Source organism: Chaetodon trifascialis, chromosome 9 (genome assembly GCF_039877785.1).
Source record: "Chaetodon trifascialis isolate fChaTrf1 chromosome 9, fChaTrf1.hap1, whole genome shotgun sequence".
In the NCBI taxonomy this organism is placed as follows: domain Eukaryota; kingdom Metazoa; phylum Chordata; class Actinopteri; order Chaetodontiformes; family Chaetodontidae; genus Chaetodon; species Chaetodon trifascialis.
The window spans coordinates 20672303-20698073 of record NC_092064.1 but is presented as its reverse complement, the minus strand read 5'-3'; the positions used below and the strand labels follow the sequence as shown (position 1 = coordinate 20698073).

Sequence of the window (25771 nt, the reverse complement as noted above, 5' to 3'; positions counted from 1 at the left end):
ACTGGGTAGCAAGCAGAAGGAAAGCAGGAGAGAAATAGAGAAAAGGGCATGTGGCAGCAGAAACAAAAACTAAAATAATATAAAAACTGTAATTTTCAAAGGCCTTGGCCTGCAGCTATTCCTGACGTTTTGTCTTTTCTCTCTGATCCAAGGACTTTCAGCTCCCACTCACAACCTCTGATTATGCTGAAGCAATAAAGTGCAGGTAAGCCTGCATCGAAATGTAGCATCGATGGCACCACTTGAGACCTCTACTTCAACACATGCACCATCCATGAGTATTGGAGGCATTGCTGAGACTGTAAGTCAGAAGAGGAGAAACAAAACCAATCATGTTAAACCATGCTGCTTTTCATCTAAGGTTTCTCATCGTGGTTAAATGATTCATTAGGATCAGAGATCATTTGTATGAATCACAGGTAGGCCTGAGGGTATAATAACAAGGTGTATAAAGAATAGTACAGCAGCAGCAACAGTGCTGAGAGGAGTAGGGGGAGGGGGCTCAGAGCATACCAAACAGTCCTTTGTCCTCTGTTGTTTTCACGACCCCTCCACGACTCAGAATTCTTTTTGTATTTCTCCCCCTCCTCACCCATCTCAGCCTGATTCTCAGCATATTTCTTATACCATGTTCCTCACTGTTCTCCTGCATCGCCTACTCTCTGGATTTTCAATCCATCACCTGTTCCCTTTAGAGCCGCCTGCTGAGATATTGATAGCACTCACGTATTTCATAATAATGACACAGATAAAAGTATTGGCAGCTGAGGTGAAAGCCTGCAGGGCACTCCTAAGTCAAAGTTTAGCTGATCAGTTGATTTCTTTTTATTTTTCCAGCCGAGCCCTGCTCAAAGACAAGACTAGATTCATTTTTGTCTAAGCTGAATATTGAATATTTTCAAAAAACACAGGCAGATATGGATCTAATGTGAGTGTCTGTGTGCCTCTCTGTGCGGACAGCTGGATTTCCTTAATTACAAAATGGCTGATGATGCCATGGATGTGGACACGCTGCACACATTTTCATTTCACAGTTTACAAATTTGTAGCATGGCCACAAATGTATTATTGCTATGATGACAACAGAACAGGAGAGTGGGTGCAGAGATGAAGTTCATTTAAAAGTGGCGATGCGTGATATTGTGCTTGAGGGTGGGATCTCCTCTGTGACCTCTCCTGAGCATCATATACAAGCCTCATGAATGACTCCCTCATACCTTTCATCCCTCTTTTGACTCTCTTGTCTCTGCCATAGGCTTGATGGCACTAATTGAGTGGATATTGTTTTTATTCTGAAAAACAAAGGCAGAGGGATAGAGAGAGGGGGGTCAGGGGATAGAGAGAGGAGAAGAACAAACATCTTTCGCTCATTCAATATTCCAGCTAATTTAAAACAAGAGAATGTTGAGTACAATCCAATCAGATATTTGCTGTAAGTGTGAAGATTCAGAAACAGACTCAGCCGAGGGTGAAGAACAGAAATGAGAAAACAGCATAATTGCAAAGCGCCAAATCATTCAGAAATAAGAACAAAGCAGAACCAGTTATTGATTGCAGAGAATCTGTCACCTGTTATTTGTGTCTGACTGGCTTTGGTGCTGTTGTTTTCTGGCTAAGACATGATTTTTTAAAGAACTCAGTCTCATGTGAAACAAGACATTTTATGTCAAGGTTATGTGAAAATGCTTTGAGACAGGCAGTCTTTTACCAATTGTTAATGTCATTAATGAATTAATACAGTGTATTTACAGTTAGCTTTGTGATAGATGGCTATTGCTAATTTGACTGAAAAGCTGCAGACTTTGTGAGGTAAACTCTGCCGAGAGACGATATTCAACATAATGCCCACAATACAGCAGAGCACAACCCTGACGGTGATACAGTCTAAAGCAGTCATGGTAGATCTTTTTCATTTGGCTGTAACCTTTAAGGCCCAGACAACAGGTCATTCCCTGATGTTCAGTCGAGCTGGGAGCAGGGTGAGTCAGTTACAGCAGTTACACTGGCAGCACAGACCCTCTCTGTCTGTGCATATATTAGAGCTTAAGGACATTGTTTTTTTTTTTTTTTGCCCAGTCCTTCAGAGACTCAAAACTTACTATCGACATATGCAGGTTTACAGTTGTACAGTCCAAGGATAAATGGCAATGTCTGGGGTTAACGTCTGGAGAATGAATAGCCAGAGGTTCCTCACATTTTGTTTTTCTTGTTTTAATACAGAAATCAAACAGGCAGCACAACATGACTTATAGGAAATCCATGTTAAATAAGGAGGAAACAAAATCTGAAAATAAAATACAATAAATTGGGTACACCAAGAACTAATCAAAATATGTTCCCAATGAAATAAATTTTTGATCACTTCAATTGCAGGAGGTGAATATTTTGAGAGCAACACCTTCTTGTTTACAAGATATTCAACAGTTCTGTTGGTTTCATAAAGCATGTGATATATATTACCATAAACAAGGTGTCGATACTGATCAATGACAAACCTCTGACTAATGGAGTCAGTACAGCAGGATAGCCTATAGTAACTCCTTTACAATGGGAATCCTTTCTTTTCGAAAGAAAAGGACATTATAAACATTTTGGCTGCAATTTTGCTAATGTCAACTTAACAGTAAGTTACATATGTGGGTAAAAGTAAATACCACCACATCTACTGATAACTGCAGAGAGGATTTTGAACCACATGAATTCAGTGGTGGAATGTCCAATACATTTGTCTGACAGCTCTATTAACTAGTTACATTTCACATTACAATTGATCATATCATTCCTGTCCAGTGTAAACTAAGTATCTCCAAAATTGGAGGTTTTGAATTTTCTGATCAACTAAAGGATGAAAGCTGGGCTGTTCTTATAAGCTCATGAAAAGTTGAATTTTAGGGATGAACGTGGTTCTTGCAGAACAGTGCCGGTACAAATCTATCATGATCTAATAGAATATGATATGATGGATTACTGTAGATTAAATTACCCAACACTTTCTAAATGTACAGCAGTAAAATGCAACACACACATTATTGCAGCAGAAACATTTATCTATAAACATAATATAGATAATAGTGGAACGCTGATAGGATTAAGTTTTCTGCAAAATGAATACTTTTACTTTGATAAGCATATTTCCCTGATAATACTTACATATTTTGCTCAAGAAAAGCTTTGAACGCAGTATATTGCGTGGTGTGAATACTTTTAAGTAAAGTATCTGAATACTTCTTCCACCACTTCATGAATTCATGACTCGATTGTAAAGGGCTAAAGATGTATGCACGTACACTGGGAGAGGGGAGGGCACAGAACCAATCACAGGGCGCTACGACTATACTGGGCAACTGAAAATTGTGACGTAAATACTGTGCGACATGCCGGATAGAAACGAGAAAGCATGCTAATTGTTGTATTTTGACAACAGCGTCTGAATGTTGTTGTTTCATGAATTCATTAATTGTTCGACATTTAAGTTGTACCTGTGATAACTATCAAGAAGTTAACTATCAGTAACTACGAGGGTGTAGCGTCATATTTTTTGAAGTCTCTGGTCCACGAATCCATCCAACACATCCTAGCAACGGTAGCGTTAGCAAGTAGCTACAAGACACCGTTCTCACCGGTTAACGGTTATTCTGATAGCGTTTCAGCATTTGGTGCTACTACCTTTTTTTTTCGACGACGGCATGAGTTATGGATATGGCGGTGGAGGTGGGAGAAGAGGCAGAAGAGGGGGGCGAGGGAACAGAGATGGAAGCAGAGAAAGATGGGACAGAGGAGGTGGAGGAGGCTCCAGAGGATGGAGTTCCGACTTAGACCAGGACCGAGAAGGAGGTGGACAACGGGACCGTCCTCCGCCACACCTGAAGGGCCGTGAGATTGGTCTGTGGTATGCAAGATACGGAGCCGTGAGGAGGAAACAGGCAGACCGGAGATCGGTATTATGGATTGTGTTTGGGTGCATGCTCTTACATGTTGTGTTTAGCAGGGCAGGGTGTTAGTCTATCACACACAGAGATCAGGACCTTCAGCACAGATATGAGTGACACCGAAGTAGCTAAGTAGTTAGCTTCTGCAAGAAAACAGGTTTGCCCTCTGAACTGCAAAGTGTGAGGCATAGGCTGACTTAACTGGTTGGGAATGGACCATGATTCAATGCACAAAGTGTTCTGCATGTGCAGGATTGTGCATGCTGATCTGTGGGCAAAATCCTGCACATCAGCGATGAGCCACCCAGATCCTTGCACAGCATTACTTTTGATAGATTTTGTGAGTAGACAGTTTCCTAAACAATAGACACACCTTCCCTTAATGTTAGTTTTTGATTCATAAATCTGGTTTTCTATATTTCAGGTGAAGTGGTTCATCTCCACAATAAAACACTACAGGAAAACCTGTATGTGTTGATTTTCATTTGCTGGGTTTTGAATGAGCAGCGGAAGTCCAAGGGTGACAACTGGTTTCAACCCCTAACTCAAACAACCTTACTTATTAAAGCACAGAAGCTACAAAGTGCTAAAAGAGCAAGTAATCCTTCAGCTGTCACTAAAAAGAAAAACATGTTAGCCTGGACTTCACAGCCTCAGTGGGATTACAGTTGGATTTTTCAGTGAGGAAAAAATTACATTTGGTAAAACACTGCTTCAAATCAAGCCCTTGTGTCTCATTTGGTTAAGGTAACTGTGGGGTTATGACTGAACTTTCCCCTCTCCTTGTCTGTGTGCAGCGGGCAGTGGTCCAGATGGATGAGGCCAGAGAGCAGCACATTGCCAAGCTGCTCTACTCTGTTCAGAATGATCAGTCTGGGCCAGAGAAAGACGGCAGGGATGCGAAAGCCTCTACGTCTGGTAACACGGGGACAGCTGGCAATAGAAGTGGTCATTGGTAAGAACAGCTTGCATAGCACCGTGTAATTTCTAGCTTCCAGTCATGAAATTTGGAAAGCTAGATAGAATCAAAAAGCCTGGAGTGTCAGTTATTTTTCCAGCTGCGACTCCTGACAGTATGACATTAATTAACCTGTTTATGGCCTGTCTATGCAGTTACTTTGACGGGGATGCGCCCGAAGAAGATAAAGCGATCAATATCAAAACTGAGGATGAGGAGAAAGAAGTTACCCAGTGCCTGAAGAAAGAAACTCACAAATCACAACGGTAACTTTCCAGGCAAATCAAGACGTGACTTGCTCCACAAATACAATTTAATATTTAATGGCGCTCCATGCCCCAGTCACAGAACGAGTATTGTCTAGTGGTCCACTGTATTGTGAATATTTACACACTTTAACGTTTTTGTTTAGATACTTCTCTGCGGCAGATGAGATACCAGACACATGGGATGAAGAAGAGCAACAGCAGGAGCAGGAGAAAGAGAAACTGAGATGGAGGGACAAGGATGTGGAGTTCTTATTTCATGAAGTAATCAGAGACAGTGCACTGGACGACCGCTTAAAGAGAGATCTGCAGAGCAAGAAATTAGATCCAAAGTACAAAGAAATGCTGGTGAGTTCGATGATTAGTATCAAGTTTTATATATGCAGAGGTAAAAGTTACAGTTTCTCTATGTTGGCTACTCTGAGATCTATACCTCAACAGAACATCTACTCTTCATTTTATTCAGTGTTAACAAACATTTGCTCATTTTTGTCTTCAGAAATTCAGGGAAAAACTACCATCCTTTGGGAAAAAAGAGGTAAGTTTTTGATTTCATACACTGTTCTAGCAGGTACTTATCGTGAATCACACCATTGCTGGTGAAAATGAATTCCTCTTTTTCGAAGTTGAAATCTCATTTTCCTCCTCTTCCTCATCTCCTGATCCTTAAACGTCCTCTCACCTGCTTCCGACTTCCTGTCCTCAGGAGCTTGTGGAGCTGATCAACTCAAACCGTGTCCTGGTGGTGAGTGGGGAAACCGGCTGTGGAAAGACCACTCAAGTCACACAGTTCATCCTAGATGACCATATCAATAGAGGCATGGGCTCGATGTGTCGTGTGGTCTGCACACAGCCTCGTCGCATCAGTGCCATCGCGGTGTGTATTCTTTTTTTTCAGGTCTGAATGTGTTGTGTATGTGTGTGCATACTGAGGATAGATGGGGTAGCTAAGATTTGTAACGTGATGTTTATGCATTACATGTCTTTTCCTGCAGGAGCTGCGTAGATTTGATGACTATTTTCTCACAGTGCTGATTGTGTTATTCGACTTTTTTGTGCGTGTGCTTCCTCTCAGGTAGCAGAGCGTGTAGCAGACGAGAGGGCAGAAAGTGTCGGGAATGGAAATTCTTGTGGTTACCAAATCCGCCTGCAGAGGTAAGGAAGTCTCTTCAAGCATAATGTTGCATAAAATGTAAGCACGTTATGGGTAAATAGCTATCAGCATTTGGTTTAGTGGTTAAGGAACCAAAAGAAATGCTCTGTACTGACTGTCGTGAGTTGACTATGGTCCCATACAGCACTGAGCAAGGCAAGTTCATTCAACAAATCAGTGATTGAATGTGCCAAAATGCCCTCCAGTTAAACAAAGATAAAACAAAACTTCTTTTGCCACAAAAAATGATTCAAAGTCAGCGCCTCACTCCATTCGCTAACGTTAAAGACCACAAAGCAGGCCACAAATCTTGGTGTAGTCGTGGACCTGATTTTTAACATCCACATTAAGACACAAAATCAGACGACCTTAAGAGTATATCAAAAATTAAAGGACTCTCAGCGGGATTTAGAAACACTTGTCAACTGGCTCTGCTACCATAGTGCTGTCCTTACAGGTCTCTCTAAAAAGTCAATCAGACAGCTGCAGCTGAGTCAGAACGATGCTGCCGAAGTCCTGAGGAGAGAATCAAAACATGGATTTTAAAAACTCTGCTGTTGGTTTCATAAGGCACTGAATAGTTTAGGGCCAAAATACATTTCTGATGTGCTGCTCTCTTATGAACTGTCCAGACGTCTCAGATGGTCGAGGATAGGTCTGCTTACTGTTCCCAGAATCAAACCAAGCATGAAGAAGCAGCATTCAGTTTTTATGCACCGCATATCAAAACAAACTCCCAGAAGACTCTGCTGCAACTCTCAGTTCTTTTAAATCAAGACTGAAATTTCAATTTATTCATGTCTTTCACTGTGCTGTAGCTACATTGTAATTTTATTTGTTTTATAGAATCTTGGTTTATATTTATCTTCTGTTTTGTTTTCTTTCACTCCTTTTCCTATTTTATTATCCTATTTATGTGCATCTTTTTATATTTCCTTGTGTTTCTTCTCTTAATGCCTTTCTGTGTTACGTAAAGCACTTTGAACTGCCCTGTCATTGGGTGCTATACAACAGTGTTGCTTTAAAAGTGTTAAAAATCTGATTTCAGCATTCAGGAAGTAACAGCTACAGAGTAGAGTCACGATTATTTGGATTTCTGCTCTTTTTGAAGGACGCTTGTTGCAGCTTGCAGACTATTTCTTTGCTTCCCTGATCCACTTTGTTTTAGTCTAGACGTCTGAATTTCTGCCATGATCTCAAGTGTGTACTAGTGATTGAAAAAAGAGTGGTGTTTTGCTTTCGTGCGTGGCTGTTTTCAAGGTTGGAGGACGCAAGTCGAGAGCCTTTGTGGATTAGGCTGATGCTGGCGATATTGCCTACATGGCTTTGTCAGAGTCAGACAGATGATAGATCTTGAAGATATATTTAGTTATAGTCATCAGCGGTTTGATTACTGTTCTTTGGCACTGCTCATGATAAAATAGCTGCATGTCGACCATAGTCTATATACAAAGGATAATGGGCCCTGATATTCCATAGGCATTATGGATTTCCATTGAAAAGGCATGAATGGTCTATTCATTCCAATTTCATTGCGTATTCACACGCGAGGTCACATTTGACATGAACTACATCAGCCTGTCATGAGATATGAGGGTTAGTAGAAGGGAAACATGCACATGGAAAGAAACAGATAAAGCTGGGCAGAAAGACACTTTAGCGGAGAGCTATGGGAAACAAGAGGGTGCAGCAGTCTAAACTCCATTTTATTTCGTACACTAGAGTATGGAGCATGAGAGAGGATGATATGGATGCAGAAAGAGGAGAGGAAAAGAGGCAACTCAGGAGTGATACGAAGAGACGCTGATACAGAAGTGAAAAGACAGACAGAAAAATGATTACTAACTGTCAAAGGGAAGGGACAAATAATGAGGTGCCAGACTGTGAATTTAAGACCATTTTCCACATTTTCTAAATCTTCTTTTTGTACGGTGCTATTTTTTTTTCTTTAGTTTCATGAAGTTGCTGCACTTGTGATTCATAGCTCTCTGCAAGTGAGAAGAACAATAACTAAAGCAGTGTTTCGTATCAAAGAACTTAAGTCTAGACAGTTTGGAAAAGCATGCCTTTAAGCTCTCTGTTTCACTGTCACTGCCCACTGACACTGATGGAGACCGTGGATGTCTCTCAGTGGGTATTTGAAAAAGCTGGCAATTTGTTCCTCAGGCTGGTAATTTTTTCCTCAAGCTTTGTCTAACGTCTATTGATGCGCCAGCTCTCCCACCTAGAAACTAATATAAAAAAAGTACACACTTCTGCTTCTCTTTACTTCTCTGGTGTCAGTCTCTCAGTGGGTAATCAACTTTTGTATAAACTGAATACAAATTGGCCAGAACGCGTTTAATCTTAGTCTTTGGCAGCTTCAGTTGCATTTGCAGGGAAGCAGTGTGTTAGTCCACACGCTCAGTCTCTGCAGACAGTCGCTGCATGAATAAATAAATGTTCCCGCAGGTGCTGGTCTAGTGCTGCAAATGATGGGTGGTTATAATAAACAGAAAGTATTGTAAATACAATTAATCTGATTCATATTAATATTTCTCAGCTATGAGATCTTGAAACCGGAGAGGGTGGAGAGCTTGTGTTTGGATGTTTGGAGAGCATCACCAAAGGGGCATGGTTGTATTACCAAGCAGGCAACTTTTCCAGGGCCCTGAAAGCTCAATGCTTACTGGTTTTTTTCGCTAATTGCACAAAGTGCACTAACAGCTGACCTGCTGAGAGCCTGAAGGTCGGCGCTGCTTTATTGCTTAAACAGGGAGCTGTGTCTGGAAGAGGGTCCAAACATAATTACAGGTTTGTGCTTACTGTCGCATTTTGCTAAATTAATTTGTGATTAATCAAATAACTACATGGGAAACCTGTCCCCAGGTAGTGTGGTATTGTAGAAAAATTGTGCACATTACACAGAGAGTGGGGAAGGGGGGGGGTTTAGAGGCCCAGTGCCCCCTATTTGCCTTGAGGCCTGTGGCAAGCTTCTTCAGTACTTTCCTTTCATTTCATAATGAACATGCTTGATACTAGGTTTGTGTTATTTTGCTGTTATTTATTATGTTGTGTCATTGCTGCTGGTGACCTATAATGTCTTCATCATTAAGCTTTAATTAGGCCCACTGGTTTTATGTTTGTCTCACTGCTTTGGTTGTTTCATTGTTTACACTGTGTTGTTGTGAAATGCTTTGTAACCCTTTTCCAGAAGATGCTCCATAAAGTTTTTTTTATTGTGCTATTGTTACTGTTATTTCTCTTGAAACAAGACATTTATTACGTATCACACTCGCGTCATTTATACAGCCCAGCCTTTAATGTGGTTCAGTTGTCAGATATATGTCATACGAGTCATAAGAGGCAGTTTCTGCTCTTTGGCATTGGAATAAAGTCGTTAACTTTATTAAACTGAAGTCACTGAGAAATCTTTCATCACTGTCTAATGCTTATGCAAAGTATGCTGTAACAATAGTGTGAACACAAGTGGCTATTACAGCCAATTACATTACTCATTAGACAGCATTTTCTGTATCAGCAACATTTTATAGCACCATCCATCTCAGATTTATGTGCACGTCTGTGTACAGGCTGAGAATCAAGATATTGCGGCTATGAAGTCATCTTCATACCAAAATGGGAAAATAACATGAAGCGTGTTTGGAATCCTGAAAATGGAAAAGGATGACAGTCACACACACATATGCAGGAAAATGAACAGAGAAACCTGGCAACCTTCGCCTTCATGTTATACTGTACTGGACTTAATCTGTGTCATTTGGGAAATGTAAAGTCCTTTTTTCTGTCTTTTTCGTCCTCCCGTTCCTCAGCCGGTTACCACGGAGACAAGGTTCGGTCCTGTACTGTACCACAGGCATTGTTCTTCAGTGGCTTCGCTCAGACCCGTGAGTCCTCCGCCACCACCCCCAACCCCACCACCCATGCTCCCTCACCCTCATCACATCTTCTCTCAGCATTTCTTCTCTGTTTTCTCTCTCTGTCTCTGCTCCAGCTGTCCTTCTTCCTCTGTCTTATTCCCTCTGTGTCACTCGGTTTTATCATCATTGATTTCTGGTTTGCTCTACTGTCTGTGGAAGAAGCATTAGTATGGGTCCCCATTCTCATAGGCAGAGAAATGAAGACACACACACACACACACACACACACACACACACACACACACACACACACACACACACACATACACACACACACACACACACACACACACACACACACACACAGAGCTTTTGTTGACTCATCCCTGCGTGCTCATCCTTGCATTGTGAGTGTCTTCAGAAAAACCTAAGAAGCTAAGTGAGGGTGCCAGCTTTTCTTGTTGTCTTGCTTCATGCAGTTCCACGATTGGCACAGCTCTAGTTAGAGTCATTTTAGGACTACAGCTGTCTGACAAATTGCTGCAACTTTTTTGGCATTGAGGTGTACGGTATTTACACAGCAGCAAGCTCACAAGTTTGCACTTGTCGGTTTTGATGACTTGTTTCCATCCACCACATAAGTGATGCATTAACCTTTTTAGTACCACAAGACACTTTTGACTCATCATTCTAGACCACGGCTGTATTTGTAGGTATATTCTACTTTAGATATCAAATATGTATCATATGTAAGCAAAGGGATTTTTTTTTAACTTGGCCAGCTAATCTAGTATACAAACTTTAGATTGAAAATTAGATAACATCAAATCTACCTTGGCAGAAATGGGCTGGTCTCTAATTATGTCTCAGACTTGCACAGAAGAATGCAAAAATAAAGGATATTTGCATCTATGCTTCATGGTTCAAGTTGATGCCGCAAAATGTTAAAAAAGGACCATTCCACAGACAGAACTAGAGGCAGCAAATACAGCCGTAATGGACTCAGAATTGCCATTTTTCATGTGTTAGATTGTTGTCCAGTATCAGCCACCTGGTGCTGGACGAGATCCACGAGAGGAACCTGCAATCTGATGTTTTGCTCATCATCGTGAAGGACCTACTCAGCATCCGAGATGACATCAAGGTCATCCTCATGAGTGCCACGCTTAACGCAGAGAAGTTTTCCAGATATTTTGGTACGCAGCACACCGAACGGCATGCCAAGCTTTGGCATAAATCTTGCAGTTTAATTGGTTAGGATTGTTCCTCTTTCTCATTTACTCCTTTCCCCATTTGAACCCACCTTTTAGACAACTGCCCAATTATCCACATCCCTGGTTTGACGTTCCCAGTGGAAGAGTTCCTACTTGAGGACATCGTGGAGATGACCAGGTACAACAACGCTGCTCCCAAACACACACATACGAAGACACAAATGGTGCCAATATGTCCCTTTCGTTTTAATAAGGTCTTATGCAACCTGGTTGGTGTGTCTGCCAGGTATCATCCCCAGAATCAGGACCGTCGCCCCACATGGAAGAGAGGCTTTTGGCAGGGACGCAATTCCAGGCAGGAGAAGGAGGAGAAAGAGGCAGAATACAAGGAGAGCTGGCCTTGTTATGCACGTACACTGCAGGGCAGGTGAGTTACTCAGAGCAGCAGGGTAGACGAATCAGCAGAGCAGCTGCCAGGTTGATAGATGTGTTGTTTACGTGGGAAACGGGAGGATTTGGCATCGTGACATTCACATTTCAGAATAAATACCTCCCCTTTTCTTTATGAATTTGAACTTCAGTTTGGCATCTGAGTGTGTAAACGCTGAGCACGGAGCCCGTTCACTGCTTAGGAACACTTGACCCTTTGAGAGGTTTGTCAAGTAAATGCTGATTTATATATCTGCATCGAAGTGCTGCACCTATGTCATAGATGCCTGCAGTGTCTCTTTAAGTAGGAAAAAGGCAATCTTGTATTTTATTTGCTCCTCTTCAAAAATGGATCTGCACATATTGGCAACATGGGCCGTACAAACTGCCTTTTTACACGCGCTGAGAGCAGTTTTCCCTCCTGCAGCTGCCTCAAGATTTTTTAGGGGACCAGCTTCATTTAAGATGTCAGCCTGTTCTCAGTGACACTCGGCAAGCATTCGTCCTCCTTTACTACAGCTGTTTGCAGTGCAGCCCCCTGTCTCTGCTGCCATTATTACTGCTCTGTGTCACGAAGTGATTGCGAGGTAATGTAAACATGATTACTTTTGGTGTGCTGTACCTGGACAAAGTGTATTCAAGTGCCTGAGTGCACAAGACCACAATCATGTCATGACAGCACAACAACAGCTGGTGGGCTGGTTTGAAGGCTGTATGCACTGCATTTGATGAAGTTGAACAGTTGAAGCCTCATATTAGCTTTTTGCACACATTTTGTCCCTGATCATTGACATTGAATGGCGTTAGGAAAGGATCTCTTCATGGCCTGTATGAATAGGAGGAATGACTACAGCAAGAAAAAGCTTTTACATTGTTCATAGGGGCAAGATCCTAATAGTCCTTGTGTTGTTAAACACTATTCAGATATTAACAAGTTGCCATTCTCTCAACACTAATGAGCTCATTATTATAACCTGTCAGTCTCACAGTAAAGGAAGTTAAGAGAGCATATTTCCATATTTGAAAAGTTTCATGTCTGTGACAGAATGATTTGCACCTGTTCATAATGTAGAGTTAAAACAAGGAAATAAAGATAAACATGTAAAAAAAAAAATACCAAAGGAACTTATTAACAGTTACTGGGTTCATTTGTGGGAGCTGATGTCAGGATTGCCAATACAATCAAGACAGTCGTAACATTAATCAAGTGTGAATTAAGATTGTTTATTGTGCATGAACATATTCAGCATCATACTTTTTGACAGATCCTCAACACACAGCATCTGGAGTGCGGCAACCAAAGCAGCAAATAATGGAACAGCTGGAAACCCTTTTAAAGCGTGGAAGATGGTGGATAATTTATTTATCGTCTTTGTCCCACGATTTCCAGATATTCTGACAGCACCATTCAGACATTGGAGTTGTTGGACAAGGATGACAAGATTGACCTGGAGCTGATCCTGGCACTGATTCGACATATTGTGCTCAGTGATCAGGTGAGTTTAACTTTGTGTTTCTGCTTTCAGGGCAGCCAAAGTGAAAGTGGCAAAACTTGGGTGTCTTGAATTTGATTGTTAACACTCAGAGATTATGAGTGACTAAAATGTTTCTTGTATATTTTAAGATTTGATTGATAGATTGATTTTATTTATGGATTATCCATCCATCCATTATCTATACCGCCTATCCCTTTCGGGGTTGCGGGGGGCTGGAGCCTATCCCAGCTACAATGGGCGAGAGGCGGGGTACACCCTGAACCGGTCGCCAGCCGATTGCAGGGCCACATGAAAGGACAAACAAACATTCACACTCACACTCACACCTACGGACAATTTAGAGTCATCAATTAACCTAATGAGCATGTTTTTGGTCTGTGGGAGGAAGCCGGAGTACCCGGAGAGAACCCACGCATGCACGGGAAGAACATGCAAACTTCACACAGAAAGGCCCCGCCTGACCCGGGGATCGAACCGGCAACCTTCTTGCTGTGAGGCACGCGCACTACCTGCTGTGCCACCGTGCAGCCCTATTTATGGATTATCCCAGAAAAAAACATGAATATAAAGGATGACATGCTGAAATGAAAACACTTATTTCCAACATGGTCCCAAAATGCTGAAAGACAAAGAAAACACGAGGAAGCATCAGACATTCAACAGAAAAACTAAATAATGCAATCCTGAAATATAAAGATATTCAAAGCCCTTTACATGAATGCACACTGGTCCTGGTATGAGTATGGACAATTGTTATCTGGGAGCAAAGGTATTAATTATCAGACACTTCTCTGGGATGAGTTTCATCTCCATTACAAGAGGCTTTCAGCGTATTTGCTCTTGACGGCTTCTTGGTTCCAAACAGGATTGACTTGGTTTTACCCACATGCATAGAAGGCTTGTTGCTTTATCTCTGAGCCTTTTGTCCTCCTGGACGTGAAAATCTCCCAACATTTTGGTCATGGAGAGGCAGATGGAGCAGCGGTCCACGTGGAAGATGCTGTCAGATCAAATAAATAGCCGACACAGACGTGGAAACCGACAAAAGGAGGGAAGAACGGTACAGTCGTAGGTAGAGCAGATGGGAGGAACAGGAGGGCCAGCTTCCAAACACAGAGTGACATTAGATCAGAGGAAATAACACAGATCCTGGCAGCAGATCTGTGCTAATGAGTGATCGGACAGATGCGCTCCCAACGCACGCCTATTCCCTTTTTTCCCCTTCCAGTTCTTTTTCCATTTCCTCTGTTTTATGTCAGCATCATTTCAGCACTCAATTCAGACTTTGGTGATGGAGAGTATAATGTCAGCCAAGTGATATCAAGTCTTGTTTTTTTGTGAACGTTTTACTTTCGCAGTACATCCAAGAGCCTAACTGCACCCTTATCAGGAGCTGTCAGTGCAGACATAACAAGAGCATAGCATTTTGAAACATAGTCACTGTTTCAGTAGCGTCTTGGTTCAGATTTGTGTTTGCAGCATGTTTCTTGTGCTCTTCAGAATCACATAGGCCAGTGCCAGCATATCACAGTCAGTACCATTCAGTACAGCCCATTGCCACTATTACAAGGAGAATAATGAGGGTGAAGACAATTTTTGGACAGTCAGTGCAAAAATCGATGGCAGGACAAAACTGGCTCACTTTGCTCTCACTTCACCTGTATTTTGCCAAGTGGAACTAGTTTAGCGTATCTGTTAGCTTGTGGCTGTGTTTGTGGAAAATGTACATCAGAGCACAGCAAAGGAAAGAGACAGGCCAGAATGAGGAGTGACTAACGCAGATAGATGGAGATACGGCTTCATATGGGAAGGGATAATTATTCTATCAGTCACGGCCACCCTGAGCCAGTCGACCAGCTGATTCGCCACGGCATTGTCAAACGGTCGAGGGGGAACCGGCTGATTCGCCGTGACGGCGTTGTGGACCGAGGATACGGGCCGTCTGCCAGGCTTTCGACTGTGATGATTGGTTAATTATGTCGCAGGAGTCTTTGATTAGATACCTAGGAGGCTGACATGCAGACATTAATGAATGCCTGCTGGGTGCAACTATGTGCGTGTGTATATGTGAGTGGTTTGGTGTGTGTGTGTGTGTGTGTGTACGTGTGTGGGCCAACACGACAGCGCTCACTGTACTGTTACTCAATTTTTAGTGGGAATTAACCAGAGCCTCTTTCTGTGCTGAATGTGCATGAACATGCGTTTCTTTCAGGTTGTAGCCTGCATCTCTCTCCTCCTCCACACACATGCACACACATTAGCACACACATGCAGCCCCATGTGGGTGCCAGCGGTTGAGCACTGGTAATAATAATTAGTTTTAATTAAAAGGCAGGGGGCTCAGGGCCCACAAGCTACTTTTTATGTCTGTTCTTCATCTCCCTTCCCTCTCAGGAAATTAATAGCTGGCAGAGTCCTTTTGTGGGTTATCTTATACCAGATTTGTATTATCCTGAGAATATTTTTTTTGTGTAAATTGAGGCCTTTGATGTGGTGAAATAGCATTTCCAGAAACTTTTCCCTGTTCATGATACACAAAAGTTGGATTTTGCTCAGGTTTCTGAAATTTCGAGTTTCTTAAGTCATTGTTAGTCCTCAGTTGATGTCCATGCCTTGTTATCTATCTCTGACTGTTTCGGCATCGTGGACACGGCGTTGTCTTTCGAAGCTGCTCTGGACAATCTGAGCTGCATGTGGATGTCGTAAATTGCACCCTTCGTTTTTGTGTCAAAGATTAGTCACGTTTCTTAGCACCTTTCATGACACCCACTTGCTTTTGTTTACAACTCTGATCACATGACAGTTAATCATTCTAGAGCTGAGTATCAAATCTCACTTTTGAGTACTGGCTGTTTGTACGTGTTTGTAGCTGAAAATTGCCAACATTAACATCAAAATCCTGGTTTGATATTTCCTCCTCTAAATCAACAAATGAGGAAATTTTGCTAATTTTGTGTGCTTCACTTAAAAAGGACATAGAATGGACATACAGTGATAGAAAATGAGTTGAAACCAAGATGGAGAATAACACCCACTTGATAAAAATGTAGGATAATGAATTAAATGGCAGCTTATATTATCATTAAACACTGATGCCCTGAGAAGTTTGGCAATTTAACAAATAAAAATTGTATTGTAAAATTGTAAGCAGTACCCAACCCTAAATAATTCACATTTGTTAATCTGCTCTGTATATCTGAAGATGTGGATGTGTGCTCCGGTAGTTCACTGTAATGTTGTAACCTGTAATCCATTTTGATTCACTGTTTAAATCTGTCTCTTGTTCTTTGCTGCTACAATAACAGAGGTCTCCTCGTCATTCATGAGTGGTTTCTTTATCTTACTTTAGCATTATGTGTGATTGTTTTCATGGTTGAGTGGCTGACACCTACGTGGTCAGCCATTGTCAGACAGCTGATTTGCTCACGCTGGAATCCCTCCAGCTCCATTAGCCGCCATCATCTGATGTTTTCTCAGCTTGCGTTCGTGTGTCTCAATATTTTCCAGGTGACTAAGTGTTTTCTTTTCTTTTTTTTTTTTTTTTCTGCTGTGAGAATAGAGTTTATTCCCGTGGTAATGTGAAGCAGAGGCTGTCCAATGGTGGTAAGTTGTTGTCATAATGAAGTTGGCAGGCAGTGTCAGGGCCTGTTGTGTGGCTCAGTGTGGAGGTCGGGAGCTCAGGGCGAGTGGACTCCATCTGCCTCGGCTCAGCTCCTCCGAGGACACAGCCACCCCGTTCGCTTGGCTCAGTTGTTGCTGAGGCTCCTCCGGCTAATGGCAGTTTATTTCTGCTGGTTTCTTGTTGTTCTCTTCCGAAGCTCTGCTGGTTTTTGGGTGTCTTTCAGCTGCTAAGTGTTGTATCGTGTCTTTGTTCGACAGGAAGGGGCAATCCTGGTTTTCCTGCCTGGCTGGGACAACATCAGCAGTCTCAATGACCTGCTCATGGCTCAGCAGATGTTCAGATCAGGTACACACACGGCAACACACTGAGACTGGACAGGATGTTTAAATCTACTAGAATTTTTAGAAGTGAATTTGAAGTGTTTGGTTTGAGGTCACTGCTGTCCTTTATGAAGAACTGCTCTGTGAAAGCGAAGTCCGTGTTTTGCACATTGTGCATAACAATACAGTAAGATGAATAAATAATGCGGATAATTTATTGCATTCTGAATATTTCCGAGGATATTCAAGGTCATATTTTCAGACTTCCATGTGCAGCCTGAATCACCAGCAGTAGTATCTTATGTTTTCAAAAGGTGCTTTGTTTGAGTTTTTCTTTCGTGTCCTGTTGTGTTTCAGACCGATTCGTTATCATCCCTTTGCACTCCCTCATGCCAACCGTTAATCAGACGCAGGTCAGCATTCTTCTGTTTCTCTCTTTGTCCGTCTCTCCGGCTGTGTCTATCCGCGTCTTTATTCCCTTTTCAATATCAGAAAAGTCCAATCTCATCTTTCACTCTCACTCCTCTCAGGTGTTCAAAAGGCCTCCTCCTGGAGTCAGAAAGATTGTGATTGCTACCAATATAGCTGAGACCAGGTATGTGTGTGTGTGTGTGTGTGTGTGTGTGTATTTGTTTGGGTTGTCCAGCCTTTGCACTTTCACTCCCTTTGAAATGGTATTCTTGGCTGTTACTTTCTGGTGAGTTTGGGATAAAGAAGACGTGATGACACTTTCAGTCGTGTGTGTGTGTGTGTGTGTGTGTTTGCGTGTATATGTGTAATGCATTAGGTCCCAGTCCTTTAGATTTGAGGCTAATTAGCATATATTTCTAGGATTGATTGTGAACACTGTCATATAGGCTTGAATGGAGCAGACTGAGTCTCTGACAGGCAGTTTGTTCGTGCATTCACAGCCTCGCACACACACAAACCGAGCAAATTAAGAAGCTGCCAGCGCTCCCCTCACATCACTCCACTAAATATAGACTCTAAACCTACAGAAGTGCTACATTTTATTTTTACTTCTGAATGATTGTGTGTGTGAGAGTCTTAGCTAAGCATTCTTGACAGACTGCTTTGAAGTGTTTTTTTTTTCTCGCCTGATTTGCTCTTCTCTCTCTCTCTCTCTCTCTCTCTCTCTCTCTCTCCCTCCCCCTTTTTTCTCTCCCCGCTCCTCACAGCATCACCATAGATGACATCGTTCATGTGATAGATGGAGGCAAGATTAAGGAGACCAACTTTGACACCAACAACAACATCAGCACTATGACAGCGGAGTGGGTTAGCCTGGCCAACGCCAAACAGAGGAGAGGACGCGCCGGCAGGTGTGTGTGTTTGTCTGCACACAGGGTATTTATGGATATTTTTATAATGAGGGCACACTGCATATTAGCGCCTCTGGGTATGTGATACTAATCTGGGAGGATTATTTTTCCTCCTGTTTGTCGTCTCAGCTTTCTGTCAGTCTTCCCCATCAGCACACTCCTTCCTGCTTTCCCATCTGTAAACACTGAGGAAGGCAAAGCGCAGTCACTCCCAGGTTGTTTCCAGTCTGTGACTCAAGCTCTCACATCAAAGTGGAGCAAGGCCCAATTAGCAGGAGCTGCTTACTGAGTGCAGTTTCATCCCATTGATTTTAGATTAAGCTCTTGTCACAGGCCTGATATAACACATAACCTTTTTGTCCCTCCCCTCTGCCCCACTCTCTTCTCCTGTGCGTATGTCCAGAGTTTGTCCAGGAAAGTGCTATCATCTGTACAATGGTCTCAGGGCCAGCCTGCTGGATGCCTATCAATTACCCGAAATCATGAGGACACCACTGGAGGAGCTGTGCCTGCAGATCAAGGTTGTGTATGTGCAGAGGACGAGGCAGCCAAGCTGACAGAGAGACAAATGGGTGTTGGCTTTGGAGTTGAGATGAGGACAGGATTGCTGTGAATGAGTTTTCTGTGTGTGGGGGGAGGGGGGGTATGAGGACAGTGCTGCTGTTTTCGGTCTTTGGCGGTGAATTATAGCTTCTCCTTCCTAATGACAACTCGGGATAAATTCTGGGCTGACTCATGGCCCCATGCTCTCCAGCTCTTTCTCTCACTCTCTTTTTGCCGACAACATAATCACCCCTCTTCTGGGCCTCGTTCTTCTCTTACGTGGATAGTCCCTTTTCTTCTTCGCTTGCCCCCCCCCCCCCTTTTCTGCGTTCTCTTTTTAAATCCTCATACTCCATTCAGACATATTTTAACCCATGCTAATGGAACATTAAGCCAAAGTTCACTCGGATTTAGTGGTTGCAATGATTGTTCTCACCAGTGGCTTTATTGGATATGTGTTTGAGTGTGTGTCCTCCACCAATTCAGCTGGATGTATTCGGTTATTGTGTGAGATGTGGGTTTTTTGAAGCTAGTGGGTGAGAGGCGGACTAATGCATCAGCCTGTCCTTAAAGTGAGAGAAACACTGTCAACACATGCTAACCCTGAGCAGGCTCTCTCTAATGCACCAACACTCCAACACCTCCCTATTAGTCAGACACACGAACGCGGTGCTTCCTTACTCTCTGTCACAGGCAGATGTTCGGTGCATTTAGAAATCTCTTTCTGATGTGGAAGTGAATACACATTTAGAGTGGATCATCTTTTATCATCACATTAATTCTGTGCTCAGCCCAGCACTTAGAGAAGAATGTTAATGCGGTTAACTCTGCACAGTATTGGTTGTTTGGTCACGTACGGCTTGTAAACAGCAGTGTGAGCAAACCATGAGAGGACACACATAAAGCTAATTGCAGTAGACTTTACTACATCTGTGTATCGCCCACGATTTGGCCTTTGTCACAAATGACAAGCGCTTTGAGAAAGGGAGGGGAATTTAATGTAAAAATGATTACATACTTTTGCTTATGTGTAATGTAATGTGATGTGTGATGCCTAGATACTGAAGCTTGGGTCTATAGCTCGGTTCCTGCAGAAAGCACTGGACACCCCCACTGAGAGGGCTGTGAACCTCGCCATCAAGAACCTCACAGACCTGGTAAGAAAGAGTAAAGATCATTGAAAAGAATGTAAAGATATGGAAGATTAATGAACTTTAACGGTGCAATCTGACTAGATTTTAAAGAACAATGAATCAACACCATATGTTGATTCATTGTTCTTTAAAATCTAAACCCCCAAAATTTGTTGGTCTTTTTGATGGCTGGCGTGATTTACATATTGTCAAAATATTTTCTTCTAATCACCCAATTAATGGATTCACAGTTGATTCCTCGTGAATTAACTGTGTCTATACCGTTGGGAAATAGTAGCAGTAGGAAGAGAGGCTCGACCTGAGCGTGTGGTTTCAAGGCCTCCTGTCTGGAAACATTATCTGCACATATCCTAGTTCCAAGGATGCTCTTTTGTAACTTCTCCTCGAGTGGTGGAGGGAGAGACAGAGAAATCAGTACTTATTAAAAGGGTTAAGAAGAACATCCGCAGTGTGTCATGGTAACAACGTTAAACCACGATGAAAATCAATAGAGAGAACCCTATTTGAAACCTGACAGTAATGAAACTTACCTGAAACTGAATGAAACTTTATTAACGTGGCTTGATTAAAAGCAAGACCAGCCTGTACTGGTCTTCACCGAAACCCTTTTCATTAACCTGTCGCCATGTTAATAAAGCCCTTTTAATTTTTCGCACTTTCAGGGTATTCATTCATGTGGATGTTTTTTAAAAGAAGCCTGTCCTGAGCTCAGAATGAATGTAGACGTGTGCTGTGTGTGTTAGAACGCCCTGGACCATGCAGAGAACCTGACAGCGCTGGGTTTCCACCTGGCCCGTCTGCCTGTGGAGCCTCACATTGGCAAGCTCATCCTGTTCGGGGCCCTGTTGGGCTGCCTCGACCCCGTGCTCACCATTGCAGCATCACTCAGCTTCAAAGACCCTTTCTTCATACCTCTGGTAGGGTGCTGAGTTCACAGACATGAAAGCTCGCGTCTGCAGCTGCACACATGCACACTTGAACATATCGCTGCAATCTACCTGCTGATTTTTTTTTCATTGTCGCTCTTAAATGTTCTCGAATGCATGTGTCTCTCTCAGGGTAAAGAGAAGATGGCAGACATGAGGAGAAAGGTCCTGTCCCGAAACTCCAAGAGCGACCACCTCACTGTTGTCAATGCCTTCCAGGTACAGCTGCCCACATCTGTCAGTTTTCTTTCATCTCAGTCTGCTGTGTGTTTTTATCCTGTTTTAATTTACTATCCATTGATTGGCAAGGGCTGGGAGGAAGCGAAGCAGCGTGGTGGCAGATATGAGAGGGAGTACTGCTGGGACAACTTCCTGTCTGCCAATACACTCCAGGTGAGCCGGGCTGATTGTAAGTGCTGTGCTGAACTCTACACTCAAGTGCTTTGAAAATAAAACCAGGGGTAGTCCATGATTACAGTTTTAAGTTGACTTCTTTCTGGGCAGATAAGGAAAGGCAACCTTTTTAGAAGCAATTTGTCCTTTTCTCATTCAGATGCTGCACAACATGAAGGGCCAGTTTGCTGAGCATCTAATGCATGCAGGCTTTGTCAGCAGCAAGGACCCCAAAGACCCCAAATCCAACGTCAACTCTGGTAACTAAGAGGTTTTTGGTTGCGATTAAGCTGTCAGAAAATGTTTCTTCATAAAAAATCTTAAAACCAGGCTGTGGAGCATTAATAGAATATTATAGTGTTGATGTAGCTGTGCTCATTTGTTCTTTCTCGCTTCCTTCCTCAGACAATGAGAAGTTAATCAAGGCAGTGATAGTCGCCGGTCTGTACCCAAAGGTGGCCATGATCAGACCGTCTAATAGCAAAAAGAGGCCAGGGTGAGTCCGCCAGTTCACAGACAGGCAGGAAAAGGGCTGCACAACATAAGATAGAGAAGCACACAATCATTCTTGATCTTACGACAGAAAAATGGCCTTCACGCTCCAATATCTCATCAGTCATCTCAGGCAAGGGCTCTGTAAGGGTCCTGTGACAGTTACCTGAGACTGTGCAGAGTCCAGAATTGTCAAAAACAGGTTCTTTTGCAGCTGAAGATCAATGCAGTCATCATAAAGCTGCCCTGAGGCAGCTGTCACAGGCTGCGGCTGTGACCTGTGTGCAAAAGACAGACGTATGCAACAGGGAGACAGACAGACACTCTCAGTAGAGCTGTCACTTTTGTTTGTCTCAGTGACAGCTTTAGACCCAGCTGCACAGTGAAATTGCCAGGGTCATTTCCTCTGCATAAATAATTCTGAGCAGTTGCGATGCTAAGCCAGTTGTAAGTTTTCACATGTCCACACCACAGCTCTGCAGTATTTAATGAATTCATGGCTTGATGAAGCACTTTCTGTTTGTTTTGCTGCTAAATCAGACCGCTGTCTGGTACAAGCAGATTGTTCCCTGCAGTCAAGCAGTCGGTTTTGTCTGGCTTGACACGCAGGAGTTTGGAACACGGTGTTTCTTTCATGTTAGCGATGATTTGCCAACTGCATCACAATTTCTCTTTGGTACGCCCCGTGCCAAAATGGCAGGAGGCTTTCTTTGTGTGTGGATTAACAAGCCAGAAGCACCTGATGGGCTGTTTCTAGAACAACTGTGTGATTGATCTTAACGAAATGTTTTCTGGTGATGGGGAATTTTCAAAGTATTTGGGCAATAACTGCTGCATACAAACACACACGCAGTGGGTGTGTGTAGATGTGAAAATGATCAGTAATACAATACAGCCATTTCTCACTGAAATAAGATGGAAATCTCTGTAAAGCTTTGAGGCTTATTAAAAGAGTGCTCACACAACAGACAGCTACAAGAGAATCGATGCAGCAGAACCAGACTTTCTGCCATTTTTCAATCTATGCAGTCTTCAGTACAGGGCACCTCCATTACCCGATCGATGTACAAATTTGGGTGTGTTATGCTAGCAGCTGCTATTTCCTTTCTAACTCCACAGACTTCAGCCTCAAACACAAGGCTTTATACAGTTTCTTCATACGTATAGTAGAACTCCACGAGACATGTGTATAAAGGTGCCTCAATGTGTAAAGTCAGTGGAGTTCCCCTTTAATGTCTTCATGTCTGCTGACTAAATATTGCTTGTCTTACTTCCCCAGGCCCAAGGTGTACACCCAGGCTGATGGGAAGGTGTGCATCCACCCAAAATCTGTCAACGCAGAAGAGACTGAGTTCAACTACACGTGGCTCATCTACCACCTGAAGATGAGAACGAGCAGCGTGAGTGGACGAGGGGACACGGGACGGCATTACGCTGCGGTTCAACACTGCCGTGTGAATGTTGTGTGTTTTTACCGTGGAGTGCAATGATGGTCGCTTTATCTGTTTGGTTTTGTATATGAGAGGGAAGAGGAAGCCGTGGTTAAAGGTTGACTGTGGTGCCATGCCAGCTTTACACTGAATGAATATTTGATTAAAACGCTGCCTTTCAACTCCCTCTCAAAGGCTCTTGCGCTTCAAAGCTTCCATTCCAGACACAATGTAAGAGGTGGTGGTGGGTGGGGGCAAAACGGTCAATGCGTCTCCCTGACTGGCGCCCTCTCTCTTCTCCCTCCTTCTATATTTTTCCCTTTCGCTTTTTTGGCCCTCTTTTCTCATTCTCGTTTTTTCCGTCCGCTCCATCCGTGTGTCTTTGTTCTTTCTGTGCTTGTGTCTCTTTGTGAATGTTACCATTCTGCAGAAAAACACCTTTCATGTCCCGTCTGATTGCTGCCTGTGCCTTTGTCTCTCACTTTGCTGCCTTCGTCTTTATGAAGAAAAGTCTTCCGCTGAATTCCACCGTCATTATTGCCACCATCAATTTTTTTTCCTGTCTTTGAAGCGTGTAGAGTTTTTGTGCACTATGCTGTGGGTTTGTGTCTATTATAAAAGCAAGGTATTCTGAGAGTGTGAGACTGTGAAGGTCATTTGTTTACGGAGAGAGACGGAAGCAGAGGACCAGGGCCGTAGAAAAAAAAACAAAACAAAGAAAGTGAGGGATGATGTTAAACTTTATCTCCTCTGACGCACTTGCCCCTGGTGGTCCATTACATTACACATTCATGGGGCAAATGCAGTTGTCCCTGCTGTCTCCTTGCATCTTTTTTTTTCTCCTTATCTCCTACCCACTCCCTTCACCTTTCTCTTCCTCTCTCGAACACAAGCTTCCAACACTTCCATCTGTAACCATCAAAGCTGAAAAAGATGTTGTTTGACTACAGTCTGCTGCTTATGTGGCATCTGCAGCTTCTCACCTTCGACGTAGGCAGCCTGCGTGAGCGCGTGCATGCAGATCAGCACATTACACACTGTCGAGGATCACTCCCATTTTCTGTCTTGCAACAGTCGGACTTTTCAGTAATTTGTGAAAAATATTGACTGTGTGATTTGTTTCGGGACTCGCTGCTATTTTTCGTTTTGGCTAACCACTCTACATAAGCAGCTGTCAGTGTAGCACGGGGAGGAAAATGGATGGAAAACAGGGTAACACATTTGCGAGATTCACAGGGCATGATGACATTTCTCCTAACACTGGAGGCACTGAAACACATTTCAAACTCTCCTCACTAATGGGACACTTTGAGCCCACACCACAGAATAGCTGTCGGGCCCGGTGTGTCATAATGATGCCGCTCTTGTCACTGAGTGTGTTCGCTTGTTTGTTGCTGACGGCGTGCGCTGTTGACATCTCTCCGTGTGTCCTCAGATCTTCCTGTACGATTGCACCGAGGTGTCCCCGTTCTCACTGCTGTTCTTCGGAGGGGACATCACCATCCAGAAGGACGAGGACCAGGACACCGTTGCGGTGGACCAGTGGATCGTCTTCAGATCCCCGGCACGCATCGCTCACCTTGTCAAGGTGAGCACAAGACACACTCAACACAGCTCTCGTCACTGTGAGATAAATTTTACTAACCTGGCTTACTTGTTTTTTTGTTTTTTTTTGACAGAGTTTAAAGAAAGAGCTGGATTCTCTGCTGGAGGACAAAATCCGGCACCCTGCTCCCGTGGACTGGCAAAACCGTCAGTCCAAAGACTGCGCTGTCATCACAGCCATCATAGACCTCATCACCACCCAGGAGAAGCCTGCAGGCGGCACCAAGAGCTATGATCAACCATGGGGGTCTGCCCCGGGAGGACAGCACCTTCACTTCAAAGAGGAGGAGGATGAGGACGATGATTAGAAGGGCCTGGAAAATGACTGATTGCATCCTTGGACACAGAGTTTAGTTGAAATGTCAGCATTCCCTGGGTGTTTAAAGCCAAACCCAGGAGGCAGGAGTACTGGGGAACGTTACGCATCCCATCCCTTGAGTCCCATGAGCTTTCTTTTTTTTTGCCAATTTGCTCATTATTTCACAGGGACCAGCCCATGTTTAAATATACTCAGTAGCTGTTCTGTTTATTGTTGAGTTTGTACATTAAACCGAGCTCTTGTTTTTCAGGAATGTCCCTTAATGGACTGTGCAATAAAGAAAGGACGTACCATCAAGCGAGTAATTTTTCTTTGGTCTATCCAACAGTGGTCCTCAGGG

General features: G+C 43.1%; 1 protein-coding gene across 1 annotated transcript; it reads left to right on the top strand.

Moving 5' to 3' along the window:
* Positions 1–3342: 3342 nt before the first annotated feature.
* On the top strand, positions 3343–25727 carry dhx36 (DEAH (Asp-Glu-Ala-His) box polypeptide 36). Its single transcript, XM_070969902.1, has 26 exons — positions 3343–3938; positions 4727–4884; positions 5043–5153; positions 5300–5501; positions 5653–5691; positions 5860–6030; positions 6229–6308; positions 10119–10193; positions 11196–11362; positions 11477–11558; positions 11667–11807; positions 13200–13305; positions 17185–17272; positions 17605–17660; positions 17778–17842; positions 18426–18569; positions 18973–19090; positions 20171–20269; positions 21010–21183; positions 21325–21411; positions 21502–21585; positions 21746–21845; positions 21991–22081; positions 23357–23477; positions 24943–25095; positions 25187–25727. The coding sequence occupies exons 1-26, from the start codon at positions 3687–3689 to the stop codon at positions 25418–25420; spliced, it is 3198 nt and encodes a 1065-aa protein (XP_070826003.1). The 5' UTR covers positions 3343–3686; the 3' UTR covers positions 25421–25727.
* The last annotated feature ends 44 nt before the right edge of the window (positions 25728–25771 follow it).